The sequence below is a fragment of the Mandrillus leucophaeus genome, unplaced genomic scaffold, assembly GCF_000951045.1.
Source record: "Mandrillus leucophaeus isolate KB7577 unplaced genomic scaffold, Mleu.le_1.0 Scaffold247, whole genome shotgun sequence".
Taxonomy (NCBI): Eukaryota; Metazoa; Chordata; class Mammalia; order Primates; family Cercopithecidae; genus Mandrillus; species Mandrillus leucophaeus.
In genome coordinates, this window is record NW_012102554.1 from 2,570,857 (window position 1) to 2,581,574 (window position 10,718).

The window sequence follows — 10,718 nt, forward strand, 5'->3', positions numbered from 1 at the left end:
ACAGGTCGAAGGAAGCAGTGAGAAAACGGTGCTCAGAGATCCTGCCATGGAGTTCTGCTGCTGGAAAAGCATAAACATGAGGCAAGACCGGACAATCCACACCGGGGCAGGGCCCTGAGGATGTGCACCGCATCCATGGGGTGGCACTGTCGCCGCATGACAATGAGCCAGAAGCAGGAACATCTGGGGCCCGGTACCATGAGACACCGGGTGGTGAGGGAGGTACACCTCGCTAATGTGCCAGTGCCACTCTGTCAGGTGGCCTCAGGGGCACCTGCTGAGGGGACAGAGGAAAGAGACAATTTCCAGGTCACACCGCTGTGCTGTCATTGTGCTTCCAGCTGTTGTCCCTGCTCCTGTGCTTGTGGAGGACTGACAGATGCCAGACCCAGGCCAGCTTGAAGACTCTTTAGCACAGAACCTGGCTTTGTTTAGTCCCGTACTGTTCTTGCACCATGACATCCCACCCAGGGATGGAAAAAGACACACTAGCAACCAAGATCCAAATAGAAGACAGGATTTACCTGCACTTCCCAAACTCCCCAGCCAGTTTTAATGCTTCTGTATTGCCCATATGCCTGCATTATGCAATCCTTATTCTGCTTTTAACTTATATTTTCTCATATCATAAGAAGGAAAAATCATAATTTTAAGTAGCTGCCTATTATAAGTTTCCCTCATCATGATATTAAGGCTTTGTCTTGGCCTCATTCTTGTAGCTGGGAAAAGATGGAGGATATTCCCATTTTATAGATGGGGACATTTAAAAAGAAAAGTTAAATAACTTTCTTTCTGTGTTTTAGATAGGGTCTTGCTCTGTTGCCCAGGCTGGCGTGTAGTGGCGCAGTCTCAGCTCACTGCAATCTCTGCCTCCTGGGCTCAAGTATCCCGTGTAGCTGGGACTACAGGCATGCACCACCATACTCGGCTAATTTTTTTTTTTTTTTACTTTTTGTAGAGATGTGGTCTTACTATATTGTCCAGACTAGCTAAATAACTCTTACTCAGCAAATCTGAGATTAGAGGGTCAATATGCCAGTACCTGGTCCATTAGGTCATGTTGCCAAAAGAAATGAAGGTGAGGCCGGGCATGGTGGCTCAAGCCTGTGATACCAGCACTTTGGGAGGCCAACGTGGGCGGATGACTTGAGGTTGGGAGTTCAAGATCAGCCTGGCCAACATGGTAAAACCCTATATCTACTAAAAAATTAGCCAGGTGTGGTGGTGAGCACCTGTAATCCTAGCTACTCAGGAGGCTGAGGCAGGAGAATTGCTTGAACATGGGAGGCAGAGGTCCAGCCTGGGCAACAGAACGAGACTCCATCTCAAAAAAAAAGTAGGGAAGGTGAGCCACCTACACAACACATTGGCCACCTATAGTCCTCAAGCCCCCAGAGGCCCTACCAATAAATAGGTTTTATTATGCATTGGTTTGGGGAATTTATGCCCCCACCTTTGTCACTTTCATCTGCTTCCAGCCTGATTCTACTCCTGTCTGCTCTGCTAAATTAAAAACCCTATTTTTGGGTGAGACATAAAAATCTGCCTTTGTCTGCCTCATTTAGGAGGTTTTTGTCTAAATGATAAAATACACTAGTCTATGAAGTCATTATTTCACAGAAATGCAAAAGTAACCTTTTCCAAGTCTGTGACTGCTATCCAGACTGTCTGCTGCAGGCTCTAAGGCTCCACTGGGGCCAGCCAGACCCCACTCTCCTCCTCGCAAGCCTCCCCCAGCCCCATCCTGAATCCCAGGGGTGCGATCAAGGCCCCTTTTTAGCTACACGCAGAAGTTTGGGTCCCAGATCCGGACTTACGTATTGCTGAATTTCAGAGGTAGTTGCTTCTGGGTTTTCTCCTCGTAACGCTTTGCTAAGAGGCTTAGGAATTCAGTTTTGAAGACAGATTCAAGCAAACTGTCATACTCTTGCTCATGGAGAATAAAAATGTCATCCTGCATAGTACTGTAAAGAGATTGGACAAACACACTTGGTGAAAGCTGTGCTTCTGTTTACTCTATTTTTTTTCTTCCATTTTAAAAATCCCGCAAGATAGTGCTAAGATTTTAGTCTTTCTATAGTAATAATCTTTCAAACAAAAACCAACTACAATGAATTACATAATGAGATTGCTGAAATCTGCTTTCAAAGAAAGTTTATAGCCCAACAGAAGGATAATCAAAGTACTTTTTCCACATGATTTTTAAAATGAGGAACTTAAGGACAATTTAGCCCATATTTTTAAAAAATCCATTTTCAAATCCAACTTGTGTTTTTAAGACCATAAAAATCCAGAACGTTATGAATAGAAGGCAGCTGAAAAGGGATAACTCTACATTTAAGTTCCAAGTTAGTATTAGTATAATTTATGATATGGTTGTAGCTATTGTAGTAAATTTGAACTTGAAGAATTATAAGCTCGGTTATCAAGAGGGAAGCCAATGTCCTGGACTTCAAGGTACTTATTAAGAACCTTCTGGCAAACAGTGCTCTGCGGACACTGCAAGCCAGGAGCTACTAGAATGTACAGACACGTCCAAGTTCAGAGATGCAAAGGTGAGATGGACAAACAGCAAGCAAGCAAAAATCATCACCTTCAAGCTAATGAATTTTGTCAGACAAGGAGAGAACACACCTTTGTAGGAAGCACATGTTTGGACAGGGTGGGATTGTGGAGAAATTTATGCCTGGAGGGGAGCAGGTGTTAGGAGCTAAAGGGTGATGGCAGAGAGACGCTGAGGCAGACCCAGCTCTGAGGAAATGCCTGGTGGTCAGGGGAGGTTGGTGAGAAAAAGTTCCATCTTCAGGCCTGGCTAGGCTTGGTAGAAAGCGACAACGTGTGTAATTGAGAATTTGCATTCCCTGTTAGATTTATCACTCAGGTGAAAGGGGCCACCACCCTAAAGGCTGTAATATATAAGTTTATGAGTATCTCCAAGTACCACTGCCAAATACCGAGAACAACCCTTTGAAGAATGAGATTTCATTAGGGATTGTAAGCATTTTCCCAGGCATTAGAAACAAATTAGGCAAACCTGCTTCAGTGAATTGACCATGGTCACATTTTAGTCTCTCCAAGCGCCACAGACACGGTTCTTTGAACACCCAGAGCCCTGCAGCATGGCTCACGAGCTCTGCTCTGCTCTCGGAGCTCCTGGTGTCACTGCACCAGTGGGATTACCAGGCTGTGACAAAGCCAGATGATGAGGCAAGGGGACCACACAGAGGACTGAGCTATAGAGAATCTTTGAGACCCAGGATCCTTCTTCCATGTAAAATCTGACCCATTTAAAAGGAAACTCCTGTGCTATCCCTGTTCAGCCCCATTCACAGGTCAAGGTAGGGGCTGGGCCCTTGTTGGGATCACAGGGCTCCCTTGGACAGAGAATCTTGGTGGACTCTCCCAGGCTTGTCAGGAACCTTCTCTCCGGGCTGAGACAGGGAGCTAGTGACCTGGAGCTGATGGAACCAGTAGCTGTAGCCATAGCCTCTACCTTGGTCTGATGTTGAAGCTTATTCACCAATGTGCTAGTATTAAGAAGTGTGGCCTTAAGGAGGTGATTAAGTTACAAGGAATGGGTCCTCACGAATTGGATTAGTGACCTTACAGGAGTGGTTTGCCCTTTCTATCCTTCTCCCATGTGAGGACACAACAAGAGGTGCCATCTATAAAGAAGACAGTGGCCTTCAGCAGACACCAGATCCGCCTGCACCTTGACCTCGGACGTCCCGGTCTCTAGAACTGTAAAAACTAAATTCTCTTTTTTTTTTTTTTTTTTCAAATTATGCACTTTCAGTCCTCCTACAGGAAAGGAGCTTAGTAATCCACAGGAGAAAAAGAGGTTGAAGGAACTGCAGCACAATTGAATAGGAAGGCATAGAATGGCAGCATGCACAAACCATGGCGGTGGGGTGGGGCGGTGCATGGAGTTCACTGGAAGCAAGAGGCCAGCGTCAGGGGAAAGGAGCTTGGCCCTTTCATGGCCAGCTTCCTGAAGAGCAGCCAAACTTTCCCTTGGATGTGAAGTCAGAACACTTTACTGTGGTTTATTTGGTTTACCAAATAATGGCCATTTGGGAGGAGCACTTGGTCATTATCATTACCCCAGATGTTTGTTTTCAGACATCCCCATATCATAGCCATGCTTCTTGCCCCCTCCTGTGAGAGCTGGGATCAAGGATAAACCTTGACAACCAGTGGTTTAAACAACAGACAGTTTTCATCTCCATCAGTCAACAGTGCATGCAAAGGCAATTCAGGGCCAACATGCCAGTTCTACAGTGCCTGGGAACAAGCACCTCCTCCCTCCCTTTAAAGGGACAGCTAGCAATCCAAAACTCCAAAAAGCACTTATGAAAAGCTGCTCAAAAGAGCTTTTCCAAGTCATTTTGAATTAGTAAAGTCTAAGCCTCCTAGCACCCTAGCCCAGGTGAAAGAACACGGCGGCAATAGGTAGAGCGCATGCAACAGACCAGAGTGAAACAAGAAGCTCCACTTTTTGGCCTCTGGGGTGGGGAATGAAACTCCTCCCTGTTTTGGTGGTTTGCTCAAAGCTCTCTCTGGCATGTCTGATCATGCCTGCTTGCCTGACTGAACTGTGGCAGGATGGTGATTATTCAACAGGGCTAAATGAGCCCAGCACAAGTCACCTTGACTGGTTTAATGTGCTTAGATTTATTAGGAGTTTCATTATTATCATAACGAAAAAAGCAAGCAGGCCAAAACTTCCAGGTCAGTTATCAGCATGAATCTAGAAATGAGAAGAGATGTGTTTGGACACTTTGACTTTAACCATCAAATCCAAAGTCCCCTCCCTTCAGTGATCCAGGCATTGGAGCCAGGCAGACCAGCTTCACCCAGGCCAGGGTCTCAGCTCATTCTGCTCTCCTCGGCCCATGCTCCTGGACCTGAAAACAAAGCTTTTGTGTTTATTTATTCTAAAAAGTCAGACTTATCTTTGGACTTCACCCCTGACTTATTCCTATGCTGCAATTCCTTACAGATGTTTGACGCTGTACCCTGTGTTGGAAGACCTCTTCCTAGTCTCTGGTTTGGATCTGCCCTTGTTTTTTTTTTTTTCCTCCGTCTTTGTGGCTTACTGTTGTATTGCTGACAACACTAGAAAATCTTGTTTTACTCTCTTAACCAATATATCTTTTCACAGAAATGTAGTTACAAAACACCAAGGAAAGTCCTGAAGGAGTTTGTGTTTTTTTTTTTTAAGCTGAAAAGGCAATTTCCAAGGATAGCCCTGCCTTTATTTAAGCTTTTACAAAAGTCTTTCCTGCTTATGAAATATGCTGCTTTTAGTAAACTGGAAGATATGGAGGCGAATCAAGAAGAAAATAAACCTTGCCCAGAATTCTACCACTCAGAGAAACCAGGGGCACCAGTTTCAGAAGCTTCTTCATTTCTCTGAGAAAGCCTGGACGCAGGTGCAGGCCTCAGCAGTGATGTGTCCGGCTCAAAGCAGCTTCACCTGACCCGCAGGTGCAAAGACCCACTCTCCTCTTTTGAGTCCCAGGAGTATCCTTTAAATCACGCTGGGAACACTTGTAGTAAGGCACATGTTTACTCAGCTGTCTGTTCCCCCTTCCAGAATGAGAGGAGCTTCCCGAGGCAGTGACTGTGCCTCATCCACCTTCGAAAACCAGGGCTCAGCACCAGGTAGGTGTTCAATGCCATGATGCTGACAACTTCCAGGTTCCCAGTGCTTACAGGCCCCAGCAAGCCACGATGCCAGTAATGCTTCAGGTCAGCAGGACAGGCAGTGAAGTGGGCTGTTTTTACTGCCAGAAAGTTTAGGGGATTCAGGCAAGGAAACATTCTGGGCAAGAATGTTGTGACCAGGGAGCTGCAGCCTTTGTCTAAAGCACCGTCTTACGGGTTGTTTTTCCCATTGGAGACAAGTACTGGAAAATCTGTTAACCCAGACAGCCAGCCACACAACTTTTGGTCTCATCCTTCTTGTGGTCAGCTACCAGAATGAGAAGAAAAATGAGAAGCCTCATCAGAGGGCCCCAAATAAGAGCTTCCATGGCCCCGAACTCAACACCTACAATAGCAAAGCCAAGAACATGGGTCATTACACCTGTGGTAATGAGTGGAATTGAGTTTTTCAAATAAGTTTCCTTGTTTTTCAAATAAGACTGGGGCCAGGTCAGTAGTTGAATAAGAAGCAGCTCTGGGAGGATCCTTCAAAAACCCAGGCATGGCCTTCTGTCAGCAGCCACCACAAGCCTCAGAAATCCTGTGTCTCAACTCTGTGTTGGTATGTGACCTCCTGACACTCTTCCCAAGTCTCCAATGAAGCCAGAAATGCAAGCATCAGTGTTTCACTTTAATTTTTATTGATTTTTTTTGAGACAGAGTCTCGCTCTGTTGCCTAGGCTGGAGTGCAGTGGTGTGATCTCAGCTCACTGCACCCTCTGCCCCCAGGCTCAAGCGATTCTCCTGCCTCAGCCTCCTAAGTAGCTGGGATTACAGGCGCCCGCTACCACGCCCAACTAATTTTTTTGTATTTTTAGTAGAGAGGGGGTTTTGCCATGTTGGCCAGGCTGATCTTGAACTCCTGACCTCAAGCGATCGGCCCGCCTCAGCCTCCCAAAGTGCTGGGATTACAGGTATGAGCCACCACACCCAGCCTAAATTTATTTAAATAAGGATTTTTCCTGATCGAATTATCCTGGAGTCCCTTTGACAAACTACAGTCTTAGTCTCTCTCTGAGCTATTGGCCCTATTTCTACCTGTTGTGATCCTATTCTTTCTTGTAAATGAAAGCTTCAAAAAAAATGTTAACCGTAATTCAACTAGACATATATCAGTATGTTTAGAAAAGATAAAGACTTCTAAAAATTTAATGTCTACTGGAGGATTAGAAAAACATTTTATTATAGAAAATTCTAAATTGTAAACAAGTAGGATAGTAGGGCCGGGCACAGTGGCTCATGCCTGTAATCCTAGCACTTTGGGAGGCTGAGGTGGGTAGATTCTGTGAGCCCAGGAGTTGGAGACCAGCCTGGGTAACAGGGGGAAACCCTGTCTCTACAAAAAATACAAAAATTAGCCGGGAGTGGTGGTACCTGCCTGAAGTTTCAGCTACTTAGAAGACTGAGGTGGGAGGGTCGCTTGAACCTGGAGGTCAAGGCTGCAGTGAGCCGAGATTGTGCCACTGCACTCCAGCCTGGGTGGCAAAGTGAGACCCCGTCTCGAAAAAATAAAAAGTAGTATAGTAGAATGAACCACATGTCAGATTTCAAGCACCAATCCATGGATAATCACAATTATCTACAACCTCACTCTCCCCGCTTCCACTTTAAAATAACTTCCAGGTTATTTTAAACCAAAGTAAAGACTATGATATTATTTTTACTTGAGACAGGGTCTCACTCTGTTGCCCAGGCTGGAGTGCAGTGGTGTGATCATGACTCATTGCAGTCTTGACCCGCTGGGCTCAAGCAATCCTCCCACCTCAGCTTCCCGAGTAGCTGGGACCACGGGCATGTACCGCCACTCCTGGCTAATTTTTACATTTTTTGTAGAGATGGGGGTCTTACTATGTTGCCCAGGTGGGTCCCAAACCTCCTGGGGTCAAGTGATCCTCCTGCCTTGGTCTCCCAAAGTGCTGGGATTACAGGCATGGGTCGCTGCGCTCAGCCTTCATTTTATCCTCAAATGTTTCAGTATATATCATTAAAAGATAACGTCTCTTTATATAAAATTAACCACAAAACCATTATCACACCTACAGAAATAAACAATAAATTCTTCAGACCAAATATTTAGTCATGCTCACATTTCCCTTGTATCATAACTTCCACTAAATGGTTGGTTGGTTTGAATAGGGAGATGTAGGCCCACTGTGCATTGACATTAGTTATAAGAGTTAGAGATGGGCTAAGATCAAGTTTATAGGATACTTGGATAAATCGTAACTAGGAGGCCATATGTTGATATCATTCCAGCCAACAGTCAACTAGTCAATCTCAGAAATACTGAAAAACACATACAGATGTTGCGGCTTTTTTCCTGAAGTACAAGACAACTGTTAAAATCCTTCTCTATGCCAGTACTGAAGTATTTTGAGAACACACACGCACGTTCAGTAGTCTGGTACCAGAATTAATTTCCACTCTGGGTTCGATTCTGCACACACATCACCCTCTGGTTGCTTTCCTAACTTGGTTCTGATTACTGGCCTAACTCAAGTATAAAGAAATGAGGGAACACTGTTACTCATCTTGGCAAGTGTGAGGTTCAGTGACTGCAATACGCAGACATCACAAGTTCAAATGACTCACACTTTCTTTTATTTTCCTTAGAATCAGAAAAACTTTTAGGCTAAGTACCTCATTTTACTACAGCCTCTAAAAAGGAAAGACCACAAGAAAGGAACCTTCCAGATGACGAATACTGAAGAGGAAGAAGAAAAAGCAGCTGGTGTTACCATAAGAGATTATATCCCCAGAGGCTGTAAAAGAAGACAACAAACAAAAAACAAAATAAAAGGAAGAAATTTGAGTGTGAACAGTCCCTACAGTCCCTGCTTGATGACCCTCTCAAGGACTTACCGATAAGATAGTAAGTGTCAAAGTGCTTGATACAAGTGTAGCTCAAGGCCAGGCACGGTGGCTCACACCTCTAATCCCAGCACTTGGGGAGGCCAAGGTGGGTGGATCGCTTGAAGTCAGGAGACTAGCCTGGCCAATATGGTGAAACCTTGTCTCTACTAAAAATACAAACATTAGCCAGGGGTGGTGGCCAACGCCTGTAATCCCAGATACTCTGGAGCCTGAGGCAGGAGAATCACTTGGACCCAGGAGGCAGAAGTTGCAGTGAGCTGAGATCGCGCCACTGCACTCCAGCCTGGGTGACAGAGCGAGACTCTGTCTAAACAAAACAAAACAAAACAAAAGAACCACACAAATGTAGCTCGATGAGGATAATTTATGGTCCCAGTCATGAGCTCTCCACCAGGGGTCTGAGGGACTGAAGACAGACCCGGGCAATAACACACAAAGTCACTCTCAGCACAGTGACTACACGTGCCCTAGAGCTGTGGTTCCCTGACCTTCACCTAGGGTGCCTGCCAAGCACGTTGTGGCCAACCTGGCTTAGTCCAGGCATGGCAGGTCCCCATGCGATGACAAGCAAGGAGCTTCCTGTTGGGTTCCCAGGGCAACCTCAGAGCCCAGCTAGCTAGGAAGAGTGTGGCCAGCAGGCACTGCCCCGCTCAGCTTGGGACCCAGCCGGTGAGCTGAATGTTCAGGAAGACCTTCTGAAAACCAGTCAGCGCCTACAGCTTTTTTTAAAAAAACCAATGGCCTTGAAACCTACCTGAGGAGGGGCTGCAAAATGGACACTGTGGACTCATCTGCTTAGCAACTTTACCACATCCTGAGTTGGCATGTTTGACATACTTAACTGCCCTCCACCGCCTGGCCCTTTATCCAGGGAAATTAGGAACAGATAGAATCAGAAACCACAGAGACACAGGCAAGAATAGACGCAACGAGAAATCTGCTTTGGATTATCAGACTGGAGCTAGGATTTCCAGCTCGGTAGGTCAGACGCCTGAGCACATCAAACCCCTGCTTTTTCCTGAGCGCAGCAGTTTTGTCTTCTGTGTGGAGTAAGAGTTTGAGAGGCGTCCCAATTCCATGTTCATGTGAGAGCAGAACATCTCTAATGCAAAGACCCAAAGCTTTTCCTGACTAAAGTAGTGTTAGCGTCAGAGGCCCAGGGACATGATTCTTGGAGGAAGCTATGGGGCTCGAGGAGGCCTTTCTTCCATTCTTAGCTTTCATGGATTGCGAGGATTTCCTCTGTCAGCGGAACTTAGTCTAGGAGTTCTTACCATGGGAGGACTTTGGGAGGACTTAGCATGGGATGACTCCTAGTCTAGGAGTTCTTAGCATGGGAGGACTTCTTAGCATGGGAAAACCTCCCATGCTAAGAACTCCTAGCCTAGGTCCCAGTGACGGAGGAGATGCTCTGACAGCTGACAGAGGAGCCCTTCTGCCGAAAGGAAGCCAAGGTGCTGCCGAGAAGAGCAAGGGCCCTCCCTGCCTGAGGCCTTGCGGAAGCAAACACCACTCCCCACTGCCTGAGAACTGGAGCAAAGAGAGCATCTCGCGATGACTCCAGGACTACAGAGAATGGAGACCAACTTGCACTCCCTCAGGAAGTCCCAAAGAAACTTCCCTTCCAGGACCCTCTGCTCAGGGAAATGGGTGAGGCTTCCAACCCGGGTGAGGTGGGTTGGGGGACAGAGCTCTGAACCCTTGGCTCCATTGCAACAAGAGAAATTCTTCTCTGAGGTGCTCCATATACTGGGTTCATTTCTAACATGTTATGGTTACAATAGATCTGGGTCCCCTTGATTAGGGGAGCTGTCCGGAGGCAACCTGTTCTTGGTACCTTCTTACTGACATATCAAGACTCGCTGAGACTAGGGAGTCTTCCCTTTGGGACCAAGGAAAATTCCATTCTCTTGATCATGATTCTGACCGCAGGGGAGCCCCGCCCGGCCTTCCTCCTGGCTGTCTGGAACAGCGGACGGTGATGCTGAGGCGAGATGGGGCAGTCCTGCCTCTGCGCCTCCAGTCACTCACCTGAGGGACACAGACAAGATCCGTTCTATCTCGATTTTCCGCTTCAGGACTTCTTTCACCAGGCCCTTGTCTGGGCCCTGTTTGACCTTTTCTCGTCCGATTAA

At 46.4% G+C, this 10,718-nt stretch overlaps 1 protein-coding gene across 1 annotated transcript in view; it reads right to left on the reverse strand.

The window, feature by feature from the left end:
- MYO1E (myosin IE) overlaps nucleotides 1-10,718 on the reverse strand; it is a 172,691-nt gene that overhangs the window by 30,539 nt on the left and 131,434 nt on the right. Inside the window, exons 22-23 of the mRNA XM_011983206.1 lie at nucleotides 10,615-10,718; nucleotides 1,818-1,964 (exon numbers count right to left, since the gene is read on the reverse strand). The exon at nucleotides 10,615-10,718 is cut by the window's right edge and continues 3 nt beyond it. Coding sequence (XP_011838596.1) covers nucleotides 1,818-1,964; nucleotides 10,615-10,718 — 251 coding nt within the window. The remainder of the gene's footprint in view (nucleotides 1-1,817; nucleotides 1,965-10,614) is intronic.